Consider the following 26682-nt stretch of genomic DNA (forward strand, 5'->3'; position numbering starts at 1 on the left):
ACCCCATACCCACTCCCTGCCTCAGGCCTTCACCACACTATTGTCTGTCTAAAAGTTCTGAAACTAAAGGAACAAACAAATAACTCAATAGAAAAGGAAATAGTGCTCGAGCTGGTGGAGGTGTCCCCTGAGTAGAGAGGGAGCTCAGGAGGTGTGGAAGAGACAACCCAATGCTAGGGTGGTACAGGAGTGCTGTACTCAGTGGACTCGGGAAGGCTGGGATGGAGACTGGCTCTACAGTACCTACCCTGGGAAGTCCCTGGACATCAGGTTCCTCCTCATGTTGGGCTTCAGCAGATGATCTCTAAGATTTCTTTCAGTTCTATAATTCTGTAAACCTAGTTTGGTTGGAATATCAAAGAAACTATCCCAGGAGGGAGCTTTGTTGTATCTCTTCACCAAAAGCTATTTGCGTTATTAAAACTAGACTTTGTAATGTCACATAACACATTCCAGGTGCTGTACTGGGTGTGGTATAGAAAAAGAACTCTGACTACACAGCAGTCAGAAGGCCTGAACCTTAGCTTTGGTTTAAACTGCTAAAGGTATAACCAACTGCAATTTAACTGTTCAGATTCTTAGGTTCCTAGGTAAGATAAAAGATGGAGAAATATATACTATGCAAATGCTAGAGAAAGAGAATGAATTCTCACTGGGAATAATTAAGAAATCATCATAGAGGAGACGAACCATGAAAGGACAGACGGAAATCGGAAAGAGGAGCAGTGGTGATACTTGTATGAAGGCTTCATGGTGACACAGAGGACGTACACTTGGGAGTCAGATGGATTTTGCTTTAAATCCTGGCCCTTCCAACTGTGTGACCTTGGACAACTGAGCTTTCTGAGTCGCAGTTTTCTCAAATCTAAAATACAAAGGCTTACTTTGTAGTTTTAAGAAATAAGATAATAGTTATACGGCATCTAGCATAATACCTGGTATACAGTAGTCACACAAAAAATAAAAGCTTTCATTATTAAGGGTCCAGAGACTGGCAATACAGGGCATGACAAAAAGTGACAGACAGGTAAAGCAGAGGTTGTGGCTGTAAAGGTGGGAAGGGGCTGATCTGTAGAGGACATGGCCAACTTGTGGGGAGGGGGAGGAACAGAGCACGCCTAACCAGTTTGCCAGCTAAGAACTGAGGGTTAGAAGTGGGGTTCTGTGGGACTTGAGGAAGCCTCGGGTTCAGTCAGAGGTACAATTCACAAGAACATAGGAGAATCTCAGATTAAATGATGGGAAGATCAAGCACCAACAGCCAATGCCAGACATTAAACTGCAAGTGTCGTGGCAGGCCTGGGATCTTGGCGTATGGCAGGGATGAGGTGTGGATTATGAACAGGATGGCAACAAGTGAGGACCATCCTAGGTCACTGCCCAGACCATCCATGAGTTATGTGCAGCTTGACTACTGATGGGTGTGGTAAAGGGTCAGACATCTTAGGCTTTATATTGTACACTCTCAGGGGTGGGGAGCAGGGAATGCCAAGTCAGTGGCATGGTCAGATCATGATTCAACTTCTCAACTCTGGTGGCAGAGTAAAGGGACATGGAGGAAGAAAAAGACAGAAGGTACAATGAAGTTGTTATAAATAGTTCTGGTAGGAGGTATGTGAGCCGGATACGATGCCAAGGCAGTGATGAGAACACTAAGAGTGACATATGGACACATTTCAGGGGAAATTTCTGACAGAATATGGTGACTTATAGGATGCCAGAGATAAAGGGAAACAAGGAGTGAATAACTAAGGTTCTGAGATGCAGGACCAGGAAGACAGTGATGCCACTTAACAGGGAACACAGAAAGAAGTGTAGGCAACAACGGTGAGGGAGTCATGACGTGGGGTGCTCACACCTGAGCATGCTAAGGCATGAGCTTAAAACACCTTCAGGAGCTTGAATGTCACAACAGTGCTACAGTTTCCACCACCGAATCCAAACCTAAAACCATTTCAGTTCCTGTTTATCACTGCCTGTGACTCAAGCTAAACAAGGGGTGGAGGAGTGGTAAGCATCAAGAATGTCATGAAATTTATCCAGCACTTACCTTTACAGCTAGGATTTTCCCACTTGGGACGTGATATGCTCTAAGGGAAGAAAACAAAACAAAACAAAATTACTTGGGATCACTAAACAACCTAGAAAATGGTTAAGGACATAAATATAAATCTGAACACATCTGCAGCGACAGGACATATGATACTTTCCAAGAACACTAATAACATTAGTAATTTACATTTCTATTGAGCTTAATGGTTTACAAAATGATTCATTATACCTTACCTTAAAATAACCCTATGAGGTAATGCTGGCATTACTATCCTTTTATAGATGAGAACTTTGAAGCACAGAGAAGTACTTTGCCTAATGGTACAAAGTCAGTAAGTGGCAGAAGTGGACCTCAGATCCAGGTCTTCTGGCTCTAGATCCTTTACGACAGGTTGTCATTGTGAGTGTGAGTGTGTGTGAGTGTGTGTGTATGTGGAGGTCTTCTACAGCTCTCTGCTAAGCACTATACAGAGTCATATAAAACGGGAGGTTTTCCTTCTGTTTATTTCATTTATACATACACAAATCAGTTATATTCCCTCATCAAAATAATCTCAAAACACATGGAATTAACTATGGCTTAAAAGATATAAATTTCTATAAGAAGTCACAGGATTATAAGACTCAAGTAGGTGGTTCATCTTTTCCTAAAGTTGGCATCTCTCAATATTGAAAAAGCTTCAGAAGGGAGACAAGATCAAATGATCAGATACAGTGAAATAACTACAATTTAAATCAAGGAATATGAATACACTTATTTATGAAAAAGAGGCTAACGTTTGCAGAATAAACACCATTATTTCATCAAGACCTTTTGTGTTTAAATGAAATGTGGCCTTTCATATGTGTACTGAAAGGACTACACATTCTGAACATTATCCAGAAACAATCTGCAAGACCTTTTGTGTTTAAATGAAATGTGGCCTTTCATATGTGTACTGCAAGGACTACACATTCTGAACATTATCCAGAAACAATCTGCCTTAGTTAAATATTTCAAAATGAACCACACAACACAAACAAGCACTGTTACTGCAAGTCCATAAAAGTATAAAGAAAGAAATTATTTTGGAAGAATTAAAGTCTTGCTCCATAGAGGATTTTGCACATTAGCCAAGACCAGATTGTTCTTCCTCTCACCTGGCTAGTGTTAAGATGTGAGGGGGTAGAAAACATGTGGAGGAAGTTAATTTAGCTTGCCAGGAATTCCCCGTCCTCAGCTGCCAAGTTGCACAATTTGCCAGGTTCCCAATTTTTACTTGGTAATAAACTAGTAGTAAAAATTGCTCATTTACTTTATTATTATTATTATTTTTCAAGATATTGTTGACATGTAACATCATATTAATTTCAGATATATAACATAATGATTTGATATTTGTATATGTATACTGCAAAAGAATCACCCTAATAAATCTAATTAACACCATCACCATACAGTTACAAAAAATTGCTTATGTCTTTAAAAAACCTACACAAATATGCACTCCACTATTATCAAATGAAAACATCATTTTCTGTTGTTTTGGCAGAAATTTTTGTGTGGCTGTTCCAACAATATATATTTTTAAATATACTTTTATTTATTTCAGAGAGAGGAAGGGAGAGGGAGAGAGAGAGACAGAAACATTAATGATTAGAGAGTCATTGATCGGCTGCATCCTGCACGCCCCCGAATGGGGATCGAGCCTGCAACCCGGGCATGTGCCCTGACCGAAAATTGAACCTCGATCTCCTGGATTCTAGGTCAATGCTCAACCACTGAGCCATGCCGGCCAGACACTCTGACAAATTTTTTAAACAGCTTTAGTGAGGTATAATTATATATGATAAAATTCACTTGTGTACAATTCAATAATTTTTAGTAAATGTACAGAGCTGTGCAATCACTGACAATTGTTTTTGAAGTGCAGACTTACAGATACAATTTAGTTATTAAGAACCTACAAGTACTTATAACTTTCCATATATAAAATGTTACAAATTCATGTAAAAGTAGAAGAAAATATGTAAATGTATGTATATATCCATGTATATATGTTATAAGAAATTCATTCTGCTTTTCCTACTTGAGTGGACAAAGGTTGAGTCAATTTTGGAAGGTACGCTTAACTTTTATCAATTAATTATAGAGAAATTATATCTTAAAGGAAAAGCAAGATTATAAAAATTGGCAATTGTTCATTTTACCAAAGAGTTCTTTAATCTGTAAAAGTATCTATAGACTGTCTAAATATCAACCTCCCTAGTATATACAAATACCATTAAGTTTATAAAACTTAAATTAAAAATTTTTATACTTTATATAAAGTGATGTTTTACAAGTGGATCCCCTATATTATAAAAGGGATTAGAACAAATTAGCACTTACTTTACTATCTATATTAGTATCAGACTTTTACAATGTGAAACTACATTTCAGGTTATGATTTGACTCATTATATATCTGAATTCATGTAATAAATTGACATATAAAGACACACACTGGCCCAGCCAGCATGGCTCAGCAGTTGAGCACTGACCTATGAACCAGGTCATGGCTCGATTCCCAGTCAGGGCATATGCCCAGGGTTGCGGCCTCGATCCCCAGTAGGGGGCGTGGAGGAGGCAGCTGATCAATGACTCTCTCTAATCACTGATGTTTCTCTCTCCCTCTCCCTTCCACTTACTGAAATCCATAAAAAAAGCAGCAGAAGCAGCAGCAGCAGCAGCAGATGACAACGACAACACACACTGTATTTCCCTCAGTGCCTGGCAGAAAAGTTGATGGACTAAGCTAATTTGAAATGTGATTTGAAGGAAGTTAGTAACTTTATTCCATGTAAATATAGGTATTTTAATAATGATATATTATTTTTCCTCTTATGTACCATTGACTCTTCAAATTTCAACTTTTAAAAATACTCTATGTTAGAATCACTAACCAAAGACAAAAAATGTGAAGACTAATAGTAGAATGCATAAACAAGGATTCAAAAGTTGTAAAAAGAAGTGCTGCCACTTTGGACAACAGGCAACACTGGGGCTTTTGAGACAAAGAGCACCAATAAGTAAACGATGAGCAGATAGTTTAATATATACCATACAGAACAGTTTGGCAGCTTAATTAGCTTGTCAAGAAAGCTGATCTCTTTTCCAAAAGCAAGGTCTCCTATTTCCAAGTGAAATAAAAGGAGGAGCTTGATGATTTAATTATGACGCACGCTAATTCATCCGTGGAAGCCTGGGTTCGATTTCGAGCAATAAAAATGCTGTGTGGCTTGGCTTACAGCGCAATGACAGTACCGATTTAACATTTAATCATCAAGGAGAAGCAGATGACAAAGGCAATGCCAGGTATGAGTGGAGTGTGCTCCTTAACTCTGCAAATGGCATTCCACCTGGAGAAAAGGAATTTGTTTACTCTCAGCGGATACTGCATCTCAATTGTCTTGACCTTCCTCAACACATTAACTGTAAAGTGATTAATGAAGTTTGAATGGAGGCTCTGGTTACACCAAAAGACAACTATACACCTCCGCATTCTTTTAATTAACAGCTAACACTTCAAATTAGTTTGTTGTTGCCACAGTAATTACCTGTTCCAATGAGTGCATGGAGGAAGCACTTTATGAGATATTTTTAGTGCTTAGTCTTGAGTGTTCCATTTTGTTTAGGACCAGCACAGACCTTCAGGGAATATTCCCAGCCCTTAAAACTGAGCACACAACATATACACTTTAGGATGGCAAAGGCTAGCGCCTTGGTATAAATTTTTTGAGTATTTTAAATAACAAAGAGCCCAGCGAAAGAGAAGAGCACTTACTATCCATACTTTTTTTTCTCATTTGGAACAACAGGTTCTAGATGACTGATAAAAAAGTTGATATCAACCTTTAATTCTGGTAGGGTACAGAATCAGAAAATTTACTGAGCTAGTAGGAAATAGAGAGAACTGTCTAGTCTAATCCCTTCCTTTTATAGTGGAACCACCCAAAATCCAGGTTAAAAAAACTTGTCCAAACTCACAGTAGTCAATGGCAAAGCCAAGCCTGGAACTGTGGTAGAATATACATATTTTAGCACCTGAGGAAATACACAGTGATGTTACAGTTTTCTTCACTGTGTTCTAAAACAGGGAAACTCATAATTCAAAATTTAAAAAGGTGCTGACCTATTTCAATCAGGCTAAGGACCGTCACATCTGAATCTCTACAGGCAATGAAGCATTCTGCATTCACTGCCAATCCAGCTTGGCAGGTAGGGAGTGAAGGGTGCAGTCTCTGAAGTCACAGCCTGGGTTCTGATCCCAGCTCTGCCACTTCTTAACAACGTGAACCTGGACTGTTAGTAAACCTCTACGCGTCTCAGTTGTCTCAAGTCTGGAAAGGGGAAATCAGTCCCTATAGAGTCATGAGGATGCAGTATGATAACATAGGTAACACACTGAAGACAGGGCTGGCATGCATTACATTTTAAGAAACTAGTAAGTTTTCAGGGGAGCTAGGTGTTTTGAGAGTAGAATGTGCTAAAATAGACTAAAATAGCAAGTTAGCTTTAATGATGAAGATTGGCAAATGGCTGTGATATGCCATTTATTAAGAAAAACCAGTAGAATTACTTCATGTTGAACCAACTTTAAGACAAATAATTAAAATAGCCATCTGACATGCTATGGTTATATCATGTTTCTAAGTCTAGATTTCTTACCATGATTCTCTCTTGCCCACTACTGCAATTTATTTGTACTACAGACAGGTGTGGTCAATGCCACATGCAGACAGATGTTCATCTCAGCAGAAACACCATTTGACAATCACCATGGCTAATTGAGAAGCCTCCATTTTTCATTCTTCTTGGGTTAAATAAATTTAAAAAAATAAGCCACCCTAAAAAGAATCCACATACCTTTCTTTAATATACAGGTGACCCTTGAACAGCATGGGGGTTAGGGGTACCTTACCTGATACACAGTTGAAAATCCATGTATAACTTTTCACTTCCCCAAAACCTAACTACCCTCAGTATCCTAGGGAGACTGGTTCCAAGATCCCCGTAGATACTAAAATCCATGGATGCTCAAGTCCCCTACATAAAATGGCACAGAACAATGCATGCAGTTGGCCCTCCACACCTTTGTGGACCCCAAACTGTGGATCAAATATGGTATAGATATCGGGAAAAAAATCTACACATAAATGGACCCACACTGTTCAAACTCATGTTGTTCAAGGGTCAACTCACAGACTGCAAAGTTTTGAGGCCTCTCCTAGTCTTCAGACTTAGTAGCTCTGTTATAGCTCCTAGAGCACAATGCAGAAATATTGTTTGCGTCTGTCTCCCATACTGGGCAGTGAGCAATACCATGATTTAATCGTCTTTGTGTTCTTTATGTTTTGTACTAGTCCTGGCCATGGCAGGTGCTCTCTAGTACTAATTCAACAAATTAGTACTTCTGTATGAAACAGAAATCTATCACTTGGATGGTATTTTACAAAGAAATTCTACATACATTTAATTAATTCCATAATCTTATGAACAGGAGTTATTTCCCCCCAGCTTATTGAGATTTAATTGATATATAATGTGAGTAGAAGTTTTCATCATTGTTCCTATTTGGGTATATTTCTAACTGCTGAGTCAAAAGTCCTCACACAGATTTCATGATCTAGATCTTGGTCACCTCACCAATCCCTGCTCCTGCCAATCTCCCTTATGTACAATACTCACTCGGCTCCACCAAACATGATCCATCCTCAGGCCCTTTGCACCTATTCCTCAGGCCTGAACCACTCTTTCTCCAGTATCTGCTCAGCTTGCTCCACCACTTCTTGCAGGTCCAATGTTACTTGACTATCTTATGTAAAAAAAACTTATTCTCCCTTTTTTATTCTTTACAGAATTCATCAACACCTAATTTATTAATCATCTGTTTCCCACTACTAGAAAGCAGGATCCATGAAAACGGGGATTTTCATTTTTTTGGTTCACTACTGTATCTCCAGAGCCTAAAACTGTGCTGGGCACATTTTATAAATATTTATTGACTGAATGAATAAATGTTCTTAATTGCTATAGGTTTATTTTTGTTTTTTATTTTTCTTAAGACAGTTTTAAGACTTCCTAGGAAATTGTCCATTTTCTGTTTTCAAATTTATTGTTACAAATTTATTCATTATACCCTTATTTTTTAATTTTTATTTTTTTAGCAGGAGCCCTCGTGAACTAAAAGGCAATTTTATTTTTTTTAGTTTTTTAAAAATAATTTTTATTTTTGTTTAAAGTATTACAGATGTCCCTTTTGCTCCCCTATCCTTATTTTTAAAATCTCTGCTCTGCCTAGAAATATATCCCCCCATCAGTTTTACTGAGATATAACTGACATATCTCACTGTATATGTTTAAGTTATACAGCATAATGGTTTGAATGATACATATTATAAAATGATTACCGCTATAAGTTTAGTTAGCATCCATCACCTCATATAGATACAATAAAGAGAGAAAGCAAAACAAGAAAAAATTGCACTGTGATGAGAAATCTTAGGATTTACTTTGAACAACTTTCCTATATATCATACAGCAGTGCAGTGTTAACCATGGTCATCAGGCTGTACATTACATTCCTTGTACTTATTTCTCTTATAACTGAAAGTTTGTACTTTTTGACCACCTTTCTCCTATTTCCCTTCCCCTCCCCTTTGCCTTTTTTAACCCTAATTTTGTGATTTGTGTCTTCTCTCTGTTATAGTTGATCAATTTTTCCTAGAAACCAGCTTTTAGTTTTCTTGAAGTTTCTTGAATTTTAATTTCATTAATTTTTCTCTTTAGTATTTCTTTGCTTCCACTTCTTTTGGGTTTAACCCCTTCCCTTAAGAAAAAATTCTTCAGGTAGTTCCCAAGCCCACTAATATCCAGTAATTCTTTTCTAATGTATGTACAAAAATTATCCTTTAAGTATGACTTTGGCTGCATCAGTGAGTTTTCATATATGGTATTTCTTTATTGTTCAGTTGTAAATATTTTTAAAAATATATATTTTTATTAATTTCAGAGAGAGGAAGGGAGAGGGGAGAGAGAGAAACATCAGTGATGAGAGAGAGTCACTGACCGGCTGCCTCCTGTATCCCCCCACTGGGGATGGAGCCCACAACTGGGGCATGTGCTCTGACTGGGAATCGAACCACGATCTCCTGGATCATAGGTTGATGCTCAACTGCCGAGCCATTGGGGCAGTTGTAAATATTTCTATTTCCATTATGATGTACTGTATGACCCACAAGTTATTTGGATGTGTGAATTTTAATTTCTAAATGTATAAGGCAGTTAACTTATTACTGATTTTTAAACTAACTGTACTGTAGTCAAAAAAAGTGACCTATAGGTTACAGACTGAATTACAAGGAAAATTTGATAAATACACTGATATAGTAGGAGAATGTCTCCCAGTAATCAATAGATCAATCAGATCAAAATTAATAAGGTATAGAAGATCTTAACATCACAATTAACAGCCTGGTCACTGATCATATATGGAACTCTTCGTCAATCAAACTGAGAATATCCATTATTTCCAGGTACAGAACATTTATTTTTTTTAAACTGACTATGTACTAGGGCACAAAGCAGGTCTCAATAAAGTCTATAACACACAGGTCACCTTTTCTGACTACAGTATGTCAGGCAGTGGAAGTGCAATGAAAAAGAACAAAGGTAAGCATGTAGAGAGCGACCAAAATCAGGGTTGTGCATTTTTATATCAGGCGTGGGGAGGAGGGCAGGGGGTGCCTCTCATCAGGTTACACGTGAGCAGTCAGGGAACATAACGTTTAGATATTGGGAAGGAGGACTCTAGACGGAGGACACGGCAAGTTCAAACACCCTCAAGTGGAGTGTGCGTGTGATGTTTGTGGAAGTGGGATAAGCAAGGGGGTCAGCTGTGAGAGATGAGGTTAGGAAGGTAACAGGAAGACAGACTGTGTGGTACCATTTGGGCCATAGTGAAGAATTTTATCATTATTCTGAGTGATATGGGAAGTCATGGTGAAAGGAAGGAGAGCTTATACACATTTTAGAAATATCATTATGGCTGCTGGGTAGAGAGAACACTGTAGGAAAGTAAGGATAGGAACTGGGAGACTAATTGGAGGCTATTGGAATAATCCTAGCAAGAGATAACAGTGGCTTGGAATACGGTGGTGGGAAGAGAGTGGTGAGAGGTGGCTGGCTTCTTAAAATAGTTGTGAGGAAGAGCCAACAAGATCTGTGGGTAAAGCTGGTGGTCTGAGAGAAAAAGGATTAGAATGACAGCAAAGTTTCTGCCAGGAGCAACTTGTAGAACAGTTTTCATTTACTGAGACTGGAAGAACTATAGTAGGAGCAGGTTTCAGAGGAAATCCAGAGCTCAGTTTTAAGTAACTCTGAAATACTGAAAAGACATCCAACTGGCAATCAGACATAAGCCTGACGTTCAGGACCGAGGACAGGGCTTCATCAACATAAGATACATGAGGCGGTGGAGCTATAAAAGCTCTCTTAGGAGTTAGATTAAACAGAGATGAGGCCTGAGGACTGGACCCGAGGAACACCAAATTCAGAAGTCAGAAAGATGAGAAGAAAGCAGTAAAGATGAGAAGGGACAGACAGGAAGACAGCAATAAGACCCTGAGAATGGTCCCTGAGGCCCTGAATGTTGGTTGGTGTTGTATCTCGATACTGCCAAATGCAGCACCTTGCTGAGAGCAGGTATTCAAGAAAACATGTGACTGATTTCAAAAGTAATACTTGGGGCCCTGGTAGGTGTTGCTCAGTGGTTAGAGCATTGGCCCAAGCACCAAAGGGTCGTGGGTTCAATTCTCGATCAAGGGCACCTACCTGGGTTGCAGGTTCGATCCCTGGTCCCAGTTGGGGGGTGTGTGGGAGGCAATCAATCGATGCATCTCTCTCACAGTGATGTTTCTCTCTCTCTCTCCTCCCCCTCCCTCCTTTCCTCTCCCTCTCTTTAAACAATCAATGGAAAAAATATCCTCAGTGAGGATTAACAACAACAAAAAATGCAATTAAGTCTAGTATCTGCTCTCTGAAATTTCAAAGAGGGGTCTAGTACAATACATAAAGGGCTAGAGGTTGTGCCCACCTTCATCTAAATACTAATGAGAATTTGTTAAAAGATACATCACTCCAAAGAATAAACTGAATTTCTCTAAGAATCTTTAAAAATGAGAAAGGAAGGAAAAGAAAAATTTGAAAATAAAATGTTAAAAAGTCCTACATTCCTATAGGACATAAGGAAGAAACAACCTGTGTTCACATTCCGACATCTGGACTCCCACACAAGTTTATGTCATTCGTAAATCAACCACATCTGTACTTTACAATGTTTACTGAAAGTATTTATGCTCAGAATTTCAAATTCTAGGAGAACCAAAAAAATACGAATTGTCCCAGCTGACTCCTGTTCACAAAATAAATAACCTAGAGCTGATCATATATTTTCTGATAAAGCTTGTATAATCTCATACAATTAAAGTAGGCATCTAATTTCTATGATGCTATTCTGCATGTTAATTTCCAAATACATTCTAATCGAATTATTTTAAATTATGAGTAGAAAGAATTTATAATAGGGAGTATGTATGCTTCTCTAGTGATTGTGAGGTAGAATATAGTTTAAGAATGGGGGAGCTGACCTATGATCCAAATGTAAATATTTCATATTTTACCATAACTGATAATATGTTAGCAAAATGGTGACCCAAATCAGTAGGGAAACACCTTTCCCCCTTTGTTGCTTCTTGGAGCAAGAGTCTTAAGAGTAAATGCATAAACGATGACTTTTAATCACAATGGCAAAACAAGAACACCAACACAACGATATTGCTACTGTCCTGTGAAGGGAGCAGGGCAGTTTTCTTATGCCATGTGGAGTATATGACACTGACTTAAATTCTCCTTCTCACTAACATACTTCAGAGAAGGTCAGTGAAAAGAGGAACACAATTACTGTATGAATTATTTACAGAGTGCTAGTAATTGTTGGAAATTTCTCTAAACAAATGGGAAACCCAAGAAAATAATCCAGTCACTAAAATGGTGAAAGCAATAGTTAGGAGTTCGCTTAAGAAATAACCTGCAATTAGAAAGGAATGGTCTTATTTTAGGTAAACAGGAAAGAATGTGATATTTGTTTTTGTTCCCTGGGTCTCTGAGAGAACAGATGGGAGGTAAGAAAGAAGATAAGCAAAGGTTGCTTTAAAATAAAAGTTACAGCCCGGCTGGCCTTGGCTCAGGGGTTGAGCACTGACCTAGGATCCAGGAGATCGCGGTTCGATTCCCGGTCAGGGCACATGCCCGGGTTTCGGGCTCGATCCCCAGTTGGGGATGTGCAGGAGGCAGCCGATCAATGACTCTCTCATCACTGATGTTTCTATCTCTCTCTCTCCCTCTCCCCTCCTCTCTCTGAAATCAATGAAGATATATTTAAAAATAAATAAATAAGTTACAAATGCATTTATTAGCTTGCTTCAGACATAGTAAGGGCTCTCTTAAATGATAAAACCATTTCTGTTTTCCAGGCAAAAATCTCACAGCTTGTGGGATTATCCTGGATTCCCTGATTCTCTGAATGCCATTCCAGGATGTCCATCAGAGGCAGGGCAGAGGAAAGGAGACAAGGTGAATGAGAAACCTCTCTGAGATCAGGTCTTTATGACAAAGTCTGTCTAAAATAAGATTTTTGATTGGTTACCCATTTTAATTATCTATGCAACTCTTAATTCTTGTTAGTGTAGAAAGTTAAGAGTTGGCTTTACTGAGATTTAATTATTAAATCTACTTCCTTATCAAAAAGATATGGTATCTGTTAAAGCCAATATGATGTAAGATCATTGGTTTCCATACTTACAGATGCTGTTTTCTTGCTCTTAAGATCACATTTTATTTATTTCCTGCCCCCCAAAAAGAGGTAACTCTGATTTTATGTAAATTTAGAATAACCAATGGAAGTCTTTCTCCAACTTAGACGTTTTTCCATTCCAAGACTTTATAGCCTTGGCACAGAAGAAATTTAAAACAAAAGAAAGGAGATGATGGAAATTAAAGGGCTTAAGGCACCACTAGGAGATAGATACCTGGCATGAGGTGATACGTTTTGAGCCTCCTATTTAAAATAAGGAAACTGAGAGTTGGCTGTATCACATTATGCCAAAAGATTAGAAGGCTGAACAATTCTGAAGCCTACACCAAACCAGTAGTACTCTTCTTTGCCTTATAAAAGCCAACTGCATAAATGTATGAGTATAAATATAAACATGTAAACAAAACAAAAATCTTTTGTTATCTTGTGAGATTAATTAACTCCACCCCTCACCCTCCACCCCCCACAGCCTGTGTCATCTTTTAATGCAACACCTTTTCAGTAACCAAATGTAAACTAGCTGTGGTTCAGTTCATGAAAAACTTGTTTTATTGCTTGATCGTTTGAGGCTTGTTCTCATTGTAGGTTTCTTTGGGGGTGGATTTTACCAATATGTCACATACTAAAATAGCCATCCACAGGAAGAAAATTCAAATAGTTTTAGGGAAATCAACACTGACAGTTGTTGCCTTCCATAAGAGATAAACACATTAGCCAGGCTCTAGCTGTTAAAACAAGAAATGCAAAGTAAATAGCAGTTGTAAAAAGAAGCTTTTATGTAGACTACTAGTTCAAACAGTCTATGCCAACCTTCCTTCTGCCTAAAAACCCATTACAGATGCTTGACTACTGATTGCAAAATAATTCGTTGTTAAACAACCCCCGACGCTACAGATAGTTTAAGTGTCATACTAAACATGCTATTGGGCTACAGATATTAACAACTCTCTCAAGATGGTGATCATACAGAGGGCTCACAAACCAACCTAACATAGGACATGGGGAACTTGGCTGGGTTAGAAAGACTTCCAATCAGAGAAAAGCTACTATAACCCTACATTTTATCATGTCTTCTTCTTTCTATTTACTCTGGTTTCTATTTACCTCTTTTTACTCCCACACTTGCCTCCAAGGTAATGTGGTCATCACTGCCTCCATATTTCTTCCATAAACTGATGCAGCCTGGTTCAAGCCTTTAACACTCCCCACATCAACTAGAGTAATGTCTTTTAATATATGTCTCAAATACCTTTGAGATCAAGAAAGCTAGAATAACAGTGATATCTTATCAAAACTTCTGAAAAAATATAATGGGCAAAACAGACAGGCAAGAGAAATAATCCTGATAAGAATAGAAGAAAGAAATGGAGTAGTTAGGCAATACATGTGGGAAAAATAGGAATACCTTGAGGATTAACTAGCTAGGCAACTTCTCTCCTGAAATGGTTCATTACAATGTAATCTCTGCTCACAGTTTCTTGGTGGAAAGCTAATAAATCACTTTCCAAAATCAGGTACAAAAATGGCTATTTCAGGAAACTTCCTTCTATTAATAATCAACATTCTGTTATGCTTTATAGTTTATAAAAAGTTTTTTATATAGAGAAGCTACTTGATGTGCACATACAGTTGTAAGGTATATATTCTTATTATCACCACTTTGTAGGTAAGGAAAGGAAGGCTTGGTGAGGTTAACCGCTGCTTATGGGATTCTTATCTGATAAGCATTGGAATGGGAAGTAGATGCAAGTTCTCTGAAGCCAAACCCAACGCCTGTGCTGTGTGAACATAAACTGGCTGCTTCTAGATCCTCTAACTCCAGTTGTCTTCAAGGCTCTCTGGATATGGTCTGGTCAGTGTTGATTTTTAGAAAGCAATAGGGAGAATCGATTGAAAGACTCACTTTTCAGAGTTGCATTAACTTTTTCAGGCCACTGGAGTACAATTTACTAAATTACCTCTCCTAGAACACTAAATAGGGCCCTAGTGGGTCAAAGAGTAAATGCACCTCTGAAAAGTGAGCCATTTATTCCCTTCTTCCCTGTAGTACCAGATGTAATATGTCCCTTATGACAGAAATATTAACTCATTTCCATTAAAAACTCAAGAAATTGTCCCACACTCGAGAAAATGAGTATGGGGAAGCTTCCCTGGGGAAAAAAGGGCAACAATCGCTCTTCTATAACCCTGCCCACAATACTGTTGAAAAGTCAACATATAATTATATGAAAGTATTTGGTTTTTTAATTCTGTGGAGGCTGACTTTAATCCAGACCTCAAAACAGAAAAATATAAATTAAAAGCTAACGGTTTTCAGGGGGGAGACACACAGAGTATTGTGCTGGCTAGTTGTATCATGAGCTGTAGTATTTAAAAACGAGCTCAGCCCTGGCTGGCGTGGCTCAGCTGGTTGGAGCACTGTCATATGCACCAAAAGGCTATGGGTCCAGTTCCCTCGGGGCACATACCTAGGTTGTGGGTCTGATCCCCAGTTGGGGTGCATGAGGAGGCAGCCAATCAATGTTTCTCCTCCCCATAAAATCAGTGAACACGTCCTCGGGTGAAGATTAAAAAAAGCAGCTCAGGCGTCGTCTTGTTTATGAAACGAGACACCACAGGCAGCTGTTCTCCCTGGATCTCATTATGCTACAGGTTATCCCTTTGCTGGAAAAAATTCCTTGTCTTGCAAGTAAGTTATATTATTACTTCTAATCTCTATAAAGGCAAAGTACTCTGAAAGCATTTTTGAGTTGCCTTTAAAAATAGCTATTGTGTTAACATTTGTGAGACACCTTAACAAAGCCAAACTTCAAGTTTTCAGCACTGTTAGTCCCTTACTCTTCTGGAAGATGGCTATGCAATGAAAATAAGACAACTTTAATTTAAGAATCATCCAGTTTCTAATTAAACTGCCATAGGCAGCTGGTTGGATAAGTTTTAATCAGTTTCAATCACCTATTGATTGGTATACTGAAGCCTAAAAAATTAAAAGTAAAAGATGATTGGGGAATTGTCCCATCTCAGAACAACAGTAGAGGCCTCTGTAAATAACTCCTCTTTTAACCATCAGCTAAATGAACACTTCAATACTGCAGTACAAAGTCTTCTGCAAAATTACTTTAACTAACAAGCAGAAATTTATCAGCTTCAGCCAAAATCAATGCTGAAATCAATTTGAACACTGGTTGTGTCTAAAGGGGCTCATTGGCAATTTAGGGAAATTACACCATGTAAATGCCTGTGCTTTAATTGAACAGTTTCATCAACTAGGCTGTGATTGCTGTCCATTCATTTATTTACTTTCACTGCAGCTACCACTCTGCAAAGGAATAGCTTTTGTCAGGCTGAAGAGAGGCACTTTGTCTTCATTTTGTGCACTTTTGTGCATAACAGACTTCATGAAATGGGCATATCATGACTAAGGTCAAGACAAACCAGGAAGGACTATTTCTTTTAAGATAAAAACTGAACAACACTCAAACTACCCTTGTACCTTCCACCATCTGGGAATAGTTATATTTAAACCCCCAAACAAGAAAGAATTTGAGTGACTTCCCTGCACAGGGCACCGTGTCTCTATGCTGAGGAGCTATGTTTTGGATTACAGATGTAAAGCATTTGGATTCTAAACTCAATTCCAAAAACATATAAGCTGTATTAGAATATCCTCTTCATAAATTAAGCAACATTTTGTTTTACAGCCTCTGAGATTAGTCAAGAAAAGACGGTATTTTCCAATCCATTCGAGAGATTAAGGCTTAAAGGTGCCCCATATATTTTTTAAGTAAGGTTAATGGAAGGAGAAAGGAAGTGGGGTCTGTGTGAGAGGAAAACTAACTTCCTTATAAGACAGAGGCCAAAACACCAAGAGTCCAAAGATGATTTAAATACACACAAAAATACACTAAAAAAATCATGGCCAATGAAACAACCCAACGATATAATTTTTGGAGAATCATAGGATGAGGTGACATTTCTGACATTGGATTAAGTCAGTACTTCAAAGATTACAAGTTCTAGGGAAGGAGGAAAGAAGGAAGACAGCTATAAAGTATAACTGCAGTATACTGGCTAGAAATGCCAGCAGAAATACTCGGGCTTGCACGCAGTCTGCTTACTTTAGCTCTCCTCATGAAACCAAAGTGTACTTATTACTAGGAAGGGCACTGGGAAGGGATTAAGCAGTAAGACAGTATTGAGTATCAGGTGATGCCTACTGCACCCAGCTACATTCTAAAGCTGCTGGGGATTAACCCAGGACATGAGATGTGGCCCAGTCTGGAAATGGAAGTGCAGCCACTGTGATTCGGGGAACCTCTTGTGTTCTGGGTGCATGAGGCACAGGGCCCTATAAAACATTTTACTTGGACTTCCAGGGAAGCAGGGAAACTTCTCATTTGCCCTTTCGGTCACTTACCCAGCTGTTATCCTCTGCAACACTAAGCACCACCTCTAAAACAAGTTAAAAGGGAAAAGAAATAAATGGTGTACAGAAACTTAATTTGGTACATGTGTTTATGGTAAAAATTCACTCTAAATTGTATCTCATGTATCATTTTCTCTACCACTATAAAGTTTCATTAGCTATATATTTTATTGCTGAGAGATGTAAAAATATATTTTATTCATAGTTTTTAGATAACTTTTCTGAAAAGTTAATTATGGTTTAATCAGAGCTTTATGTTTATTGACTAAGTATGTTGTTACATTTTGCTGCTACAGTTAGCAATCGTAATAGAATCAGTATATTTGAGAACCTTACACAATACATATTTTCCAAATATACTAAGCTTGTTAAAATGCTATATCGATTATGCCCTAGGGCAAGTTCTAATTTTGTCTGAACATTTTTCACTTCATTATTTGAATTCACAAAACAAAAACCACAAATTCTGCTTTCAGAAATAATACTGTACATTCTTTCTCTTTCTTTCTTCTGTAATGCTGACAAGGAAGCATATGGAAATTTTCGAGTCAAGAGGATAACATAATACAAAGTCACACTTAAAACCAAATTAATGTTTAAGAAAACTTTATGATTAATATCCACAGCCTAAGTCTTTATTGCTATTTCCCCTCTAATTTAGTAATCTGCTCCCCTGATTTAGTGTTAGTGCACAAATCAGAACCTAAACATATTTCACTCCAGTAAGGCAGCAATTTAACGGAAACATGGTCTCTTATATCAAAGTAGCCAACAACAGAGCAATGAAAAAAAACTGTGGCAGAAAGTTATACACAGTAAATGCCTTTTGGACTTCACAGTGAATTATTTTCCAAAAAAGCAATTTAAGTAAATACCCTAGATGCTATGGTATACAAATATTTGCTTGTGCTATATGCCAACCAAAAGACTACAATTTTCTAACACATCAGATATTGTAAAACTGCTAAAAAAAAATTAATGTGCCTTATAAATCAAGAAATGCACTACCTCCACTAACATAACTATACAATTAACCTAGGTATTTAATTATTAAATTCTAGGTTTTGATAAGTAAAGAGACCCAAAGGGTAAACCAAATAACAAGTTATGTTGAAATAATTCTGTTAGCCAAGGAATGATTGTTTTAACATCTACTAAAAAGTCTCTAAAATTAACAACTAGGGATGGCACATCACTGACTTTCAGAATTATATATTACTTTATATCTTACAATCAAAAGTAATTTGGGTTAAAAATTAGGAAACTCAAGAAAGTGAATGACAAATAGAAAAACCCTGGCTTGAAAGCAGTCCCAAGTACTGATCTAGGTGTTGGAAGACCAGAGTTCTAGTCTTTTTCTCTCTCCAGCTTTCATATTAAGGTATAACTGACAAATAAAAACTCTATGTATTTATGGTGTACAGCTCGATGTTTGCTACTGAGTTCTAGTCTTGATTTGACCTTGGGCATGCCAGTTAACCTTTCCAAGCTTTGTTTTTCTCACTGGAAAAGAAAAGGGGATGGGGTGGGGTAGTAACCAGACTGACCATTCCTTCTTAGCATGGACTTAGCAAGGACTAAAAGATCCCGCATGATCAAGTCCTGCCCCATATCTCTGCTCTCCCCTGAGCTCACACTACTCCAGCCCCGCTGGCCTAGACACAACCTGCTGACACCCATCTTAGGGCTTTTGCCAAAAGTGATTCCTTTTGCGTGGAAGGTTCTTTTCCCAGATTTCCCCGTGACTGGCTCCTTCCTATCCTTCAGGTTTCAGCTCAAATATCACCTCCTCAGATAAGCCTTGGGTAAGCACCCACTTTACATTCTCTACAGCACTTGCAAGGTCTGATATCATCTTACTTCGGTGTTCATTTCCTTGGTTACTGTCCGTTTGCCCCACTGGTGTGAGTCCAGGAGCACAGGGAACTTGTCTGTCTTGCTCACTACTGGATCACATGTGTTCAGAGCAGTCCTTGGCACACAGAAACCCTCGGTAAGTATTTGTTCAGTGAATAAATGAATCTACAGTAAGACAAAATTTAAAAGAACAAAACCAAGCAACACCTGACAGTATTTTTATGGTAGCTGAATGATGAACTTAGTTCTGGAACTTCAGACTCAGGAGTAACCTCTGCAGTTGTGTCATGTCCAGGTCAAAGTGGGAACGCTTTTCTCAGCAGTTCCGAAGGAAAGTGATGCCGTTCTGCCTAAGGCAGGAGATTTCACACCTCCCAGAGTCACCCAGCAATGGACAACACTTTGTGTCCATCTTTAGGCTGTGAAGAATCTGCTTCTGAAGATTAATTCCTGAAGCACTAAGTGGCTACAGTAGGTAAGGTGCCCTGCTAGGCCCTGTGAGGATGCCCACCCAGATGACCCAGACACGACCACATTTAACTGTGCACAGAGCTTCTCCATCCTTCTGGACACAGGTCCGATGAGAGCTGGGCTGTCCCTGACAGCCAGTACACTACCCTCCACACAGCACATGCTCAGAACGTGACTGTCCAACAAATGAATGAAGGAGGACTGGGCAGGCACAATTCCCATGCTCCTCTAGGTGGTCTCTTACCTATCCACATCTCTCTGGAAACTCAGTACCCAGGTCCAGACACTTCTGGATCCAAAGGTGGGCAGACTGTGATATGAAGTCAAACCCAGACGTTATACCCTCCTAATGCAGCCAGAGAATAGGTGTTAAATGGACACCAGATCTCCTCCACCCTATAAAAACAGAAGTAGTCTTATGTTTTTATCTGCTCACAACCACTTCTGCTGGGGACTTTAAATTTCTTTATAAAGAAAGCTTTTTTAATAAAATAAAATATTAGAAGTCTTGTCACTTCAAAACTATCTTTCCCTGAAAGGAGATGCTGCTGTAATACTTAGATTCAGCAAATTCATACTTGAAATATTACCATAATGTATTGATTTTTACCAGACTCAATTGACTGAAAAGTTGTTTGTATAGCAATATTGGCCAAAACAATATACTAGAACAATTTTGTTACCCATAGTAATCAAGTGCATTTCTGAAGTATAATTATACTGTCATAAAAATAAAGCCTAGATACACTTTTCCAAGCAATAAAACAATAGGCGCTATAAAACAGAAAGAAGAAAAAGCTAAATAAATGAGATTTTTAAAAATGAAATTTAGTGTCTTTCAAAAATACCACCACCTCCTCTTCCTTCCCTTAAGCCAAGGTTAGCAGAAATGATCAATACTTCAATCTCAATAAACTATTTCAATAATAGTTAATTCGGGTGGAAACAGAGTCTGAAAATCTCTGCTCAGCGACCTGTGACATCCTGTCATGTTGGCTGGGTGGCAATAATCCATCACTGCAATAATGGATATGAGCATGTATGAAGCTATAGGAACGTGGAGGGGGAAGCAAAGGTGGGAAAGGTAGAGCGAATCACGAGCTGAGGTTCATTCTTTAGATTCTAATCAATATAATACACATTATCGTATGAAACAGACCTATAACAGTGAATGCTGAGAGAGGGAGAGAGGAAAACATACATAATTAATTTTATTTGACAAATACTCATTGATTTTCTGGAAATATTAATATCCTTACTTGTCTCATGATCCTATAATGCAATCCAGCCATATATAAGTATTTAATTTTACATTAAGATGACGTCTTGTTTGCTTGTTAAAAATATGATCTTGGCTGCAAGGCAAGTGCTCTTCATTTGATTGGAAATTTAAAGTTAAAATAAATCAAAGTACCACCTTACTGTTGGGTCAATATCAAGACCATTTAAAAACTATTTTTAATTTATAAGATGCACTTCAAGGAGAACATATAAAGGACTGAGGGGCTCCTGATGCAGCCTGTAGAGAAGCTAGGATCAGACCTACTGCTGTTTAGGTTTGGCACCTTCAGGTCAGCTGGCAAAAGAAGTAAGTTCCTGGGCACTATGTGGTTCTACATAGGTTTCATCAGGACTCTTTTTATTATGTTTCCCCCTAGGAGTCCCATGATTTGAAATTTTTTGTTTACTAAACAGCATTTAATTAGACAACAATGTATTTTCTCATTTTATATAACTGACTACCAGGGCTTCTAATTTTCATGAAATAAATCATGTAACTGATACAATTTCAGCTCTAAAACACAAATGTAATGTTTTAGTCAGCCTGTACGGTCATATCACAAGGGCAGAATACAACTTAATAATTCACATGATCTCAGTTACCATCTCCAAGGACCATCCTCACCCTACTGCCAACAAATATCTCATAAGATAGATAAGACATCATAAAGGAGGAGAGACCAACACCTGTGAGAATTACTGTCCCTTCCCTCTTCTTCTTGTCTCTAGATATGGTCAAATTAATTCTTAAATAGATGGCATATATCCAACCTTCATAACACCATATAAACAGCATATATGCTACCCATTATATCACAGAAAATTCTACCCCAAATCAGGTTAGACCCTTAATTGTACTCAAGGAAGCAGCTGGAGAAAGAAAATTCACTACTGTTTTCAAACACCTAGGGACTAGAATACATGGCCAAAAAGCTGACAACTGAGTCTTAGCCTAAATAATATGCATTAAGGAAAAAATATAAAAGATGATCCTTGAGTGCTTGTTGGATGACTTAGCACAACTTAAGTCCTAAGAGTTAAATATTACTTCATTTCTAGATCCAAAGCTTAAGTGATTCCATCAAACTGTGAGGAGAGAGCAAAGAACCTGAGTGACTAGCCTTCATTATCACTGAATGTTTCCAAAGTAACTGAGGCTGTTAATTACTTTCATTTCAATGTGACATAGTATCCAAGAGAACGGTAACTAGTATGTTGGGTTAACGGATGCTAAGTACTCAAAGTTTTAACATTTGTAAGAAAATTAGTTATTCATATATGTGCCCTTAGTTTAGATATTTCCCTTCTTCTAGGTTAATGTTCTAAAACAATTATGCAGCCTCTGAATTCCACAGGATCTAAAACTAGCTAGATATGGAAAGGACCCAATTAAAGAGCCTTACTAAAACCTGCTTGTGAAAACCTCCACTTGCCTCATTCCATTTCAGCCAACATGTATAAAGAATCTATTCCATCCTTAGGAATAAGCTGAGTACACTAGAAAATACAAGAAAACACAATGGACTCTGCTCGACCTTGAGAAACAACACTGCCTGGGGGAAAAACACAGAGTGAAAGAAGAGGTGCTGTGAAGAGTTCCGGCTCTGCCAGGGAATGGCCACAGGAACGCGAGCCTGGCTTTCTCCAGCGGTACAGTGGGCTTAGCATTATACCAGCTGTCCTACAGCAATGACAAAATAAACCCCAATAAAAGAGAAAATCCTTTGAAACTTAAAAGAAAATCATTGTAAGATAATATGTAAGATATAACAAATCATATTCATGAGACAACTTAGAGAATAGAAGAAAACATAGAAGTATACTACATATAATATAATGTAGAATTTCTCAAAGTTAATCAACACAACTCTAATTCTGTGAGAGGTTTATAGGTATATCTCAGAAAAATAATCCCATGGCCAAGTAGGCATAGGAAGCAAAAGGCTTAATGCTTTTTCAGTTATTAGTACTACCATTACCAGTAGCTAAAAATTAGTGCCAGTCACAGTGGTGAGCCTTTGCTGTGGGACATCTCATGTAACCTCACAACAACTTTGTAAGACAGATGTTATTATTATCACCATTTCACACATGGGGAAACAGGCAGAAGACTTATATAACTTTCCCAAGGTCACACAGCTAGTTAGTGGCAGATGCAGGATTCAAACTCAGAGCTCCCACATTTAACCACAACCCATACTGCTCTCTACTTTCTCAAAGTTTTTGAAATTCACTGTGAATCTCTCAGAGGGGCACAGAACATGTATCTTTCCTGAATTAATTTTTTGGAAACATGTGTAGCACTTTGGTAAATGGAGCAATAATGAAAGTGCATTCACTTCCTTTTCTTAAATTCTTCTTCCTAGGCTTGGGCTGTATTTTAGTGGAAGGTATTTCCTTTATGACCCATTTCACCCAAATCAGTAATTCAAGAAATAACAACTTAAAATGATCTGCCTAGGTCACTATCCTAATATAGAGAATAGCTCAGCAGGGGACTCCACACATCTCCACACTTGGTTTAAATGCCTGGCCCAGGATTTCATATTGCATACCTGGGGAGAACATCTAGACTTAAGGGATGAACATGTCACCAACTATTAACTAATACATATTGCAGTTTATCCCCTGAAATCACAATATCCCATCAAGTGGAGCAAATAAGACTGAAATGTTAAACTTTCGCTTTGTATTTATTAGCTTTATTATACTTTATAAGAAAAAAACTAAATAGGCCCATTAGGCAGTTTTGTTACCAATGAGTGGATTTTCCAATATTTTCTTCATCTAGTTTATGTAGCATAGCCTGAAATGTAATCATTTTGTTTGGAAAAAAATCACAATTTTTATAGTCAACACCATTAAGGTAAACTTATTGTAGGAGAAAGTCAATCATAACACATAAGACATTTGGTTTTATAGAGACTTTAGTAAAGTGGATTCTCATTTCTTGATGATTATACCATTTCTTTGTGCTGAGCTAAAAGCCAGGGACATAAGAACAATTTACGGTGAAGCCCAGAAAGAAATGAAGGCCAGTGATCAATGACAAGTGGTTATGCAATTTGGTATCGTCATGTCCTTTCCCCTTAACAATTGCCTAGGCAATAAGATAACTGAAATGCCTTCTTTTCATAAGAAATCAACTATACAAAATAAAATACTAAAACAATCATGATATTGCCACTCACCCCCCATAAACAATCACTGTCAAAAACATTAAATCTTACAACATGCATACTGAGCCTAAGAAATGACAGCTAAATGAACTCTTAGGATAAGTTGTTAATGTCACTGCAGCATTCCAGCAAATTAAAGAACTTGGGCTAAGGACATGTGGGAGGATGTTTCCTTGGATATTGTGGTCATAATAAAAGGAGAAGTTCTAGCCATGCTTCTGGCTAAAGACAACATTAACCAGGAGAATGGGAAGTTACTATTTAATGGGTACAGGGTGTCAAATCTGTAAGATGAGTTCTGCAGATGGATGGTGCTGATAGCTGCAAAACAATGTGAATGTACTTAATGCCACTGAACTGTAGACTTAAAAATGAGTGAAATGGTAAATTTTGTTACATGCATTTTATCACAATTAAAAATATTTTTAAAAATACTAGCATAATTTTGTTGTAATTTTTCCTTGTTGGGTGGGCATGCTACTTCCATCCCCCCCCCCCTTTTAAATAGATAAACCTGTGTTTTAAGGTAAAAGATTTGAATTTTAACATTAGAATATTTCTAATAAAAATTATCTGCTGGGGTTTGGTGGTCTTATATCTTCTACCTTCTAGAACAAGCCAGGATAATAAATTCACAATAGGCCTTCAATTAAAAAATACAAACATGCTTGACAGTGAAACATTTGGTGAAATAGGACAAATAAGAAATGGGTTAGGAGTCTAAAGAAATGTTTTTGGATTCCATTTGAAGCCAAAAAAAAGGAATCCAAAGAGTTGCTAGAGATCTTCCCTGTATTATTATAACTGGATATAGCATGAAAGCATGAAGAAGGCAGGCTAAGGCTTCAAAAACTTCTCCCTCCAGGGAAATCAAGAAAAGGAAAGCGAGTGTACATGTATGTCCCTTCTCTCCTTTTAAGGGTACCTGAACTCAAGAACCTTCAGAACAGAGTCAAAATTCAAGTCAGATAAGAGTAAGGAGGAGAAGAATAAAATGAAGAGATGCTTTTGTGCAGAATTGGGGGCTGCATGACTGGGAATGCTAGTAAGATCCAGGGAAGGCCAATAGTAGCCTGAAACTCATTAGACACATTAGCCATCAAACATTTTAAAGGCAAGACCCAAGGACTGCATAAGAAATATGTCATTACTTAATCCTCTGAACTGGCTCTACCTACAGAGAGGACTCAGCCCTGGGTGAGGGACTGAAACAGTTGACTTTTGACTTTTGAGGGGCTTCTAACCCTGAGGAAATTAATTCTATGCCAAGGCTGCATCTATACGTGGAGGTGGTTCTGGGATTTTAGAATGTGACCCTATATGATCATAGGGCAATAGAGCAATTTTTACCTGTATTCATGTGGTTAGTTAGAACTTAAAATTCTGAGAGCATTAGTAACCAATTAGAAAATAAATTATTTTACAACTTTGACAATATATATTAATATCAATGCTAAAATATCTAAGGTGAAAACACAATCATAACGTGATGCAGGGTTAGCATGTCTGTGGAGAACAGCTCTCTGGAGGAAAGCTTTATTACTCCCTCAGGGCTTTCTTACAGAGTATGGATTTTTTAATTCCTGGTGGAATATTTTTCATACACCATTGCAGACTATTAAGTACCAGATATTACATTATGTAGTTTAAACTTTGCACTACTGCATAAGAAAGACTTCCCTGTCGAGATAACTATTTTTCATGGTTAGCATTTTTTAATATGAAAATGAACACTCCTTTAGGGTAGGATCACTGCAACTAGAATTTGGGAGAATTTTATAACTTAACATATTCATAACGTGTAGAAATTCTCTCAGGGGAGCAGGGTGAAGAGAGAAGGAAATACAACAGGAAGAAGGCTTTAAAATATATATCTATATCTCTATATATCTACTGACTTCAGAGAGAGGAAGGGAGAGGGAGAGAGATAGAAACATCAATGATGAGAGAGTCACTGATCGGCTGCCTCCTGCACACCCCCGACTGGGGATCGAGCCCACAACCCGGGCATGTGCCCTGCCTGGGAGTCAAACCGTGATCTCCTGGATCCTAAGTCAATGCTCAACTACTGAGCCACACCCAGCCGGGCAGGAAGAAGACTTTTTAATAACTTACAGTGTTGACACAGGGCAAAGCAGTGGTATTTGTAAGGTTTGTCTGCCACTGGGCATAGTTGTAAACTTACAGGAGACTAGCATAGGGTGCTGGCAAGTTAAAAAAAAAAATCCTGATGTTAAAGAGCAAAGAAAAAAATGCATTAAATTTCAGGCCAGTTAAAGGTACACTTGCTAATAGTGGACTATTAACAGCTCACCCTGGAGAGATGCAGACTCAGAAATATTAAAAAGGCTATATAGATGCACTTTTCCAAGCAATTCCTGAGAAAAATAGATGCCTTGCAGAATTTTGGAGTTAAATGTGGAAATAAAATTTAAGCACTGGTGGTCATTTAAAAGTCTTTGCCAAGGAGAACTTGGATACCCACATGTGGCAAAAGTGGATAGAAAGTTTAAACAAAATTG

The 26682-nt window shown here is 38.0% G+C and overlaps 1 protein-coding gene across 2 annotated transcripts in view; it reads right to left on the reverse strand.

Moving 5' to 3' along the window:
- Positions 1-26682, reverse strand: part of MAP2K5 (mitogen-activated protein kinase kinase 5) — a 239645-nt gene that overhangs the window by 157815 nt on the left and 55148 nt on the right. For both annotated transcript variants that reach the window (XM_016198069.2, XM_016198068.2), the window contains exon 9: positions 2051-2090. In XM_016198069.2, coding sequence (XP_016053555.1) covers positions 2051-2090 — 40 coding nt within the window. The remainder of the gene's footprint in view (positions 1-2050; positions 2091-26682) is intronic.

The sequence above is a fragment of the Miniopterus natalensis genome, chromosome 1 (genome assembly GCF_054644295.1).
Source record: "Miniopterus natalensis isolate mMinNat1 chromosome 1, mMinNat1.hap1, whole genome shotgun sequence".
Taxonomy (NCBI): Eukaryota; Metazoa; Chordata; class Mammalia; order Chiroptera; family Miniopteridae; genus Miniopterus; species Miniopterus natalensis.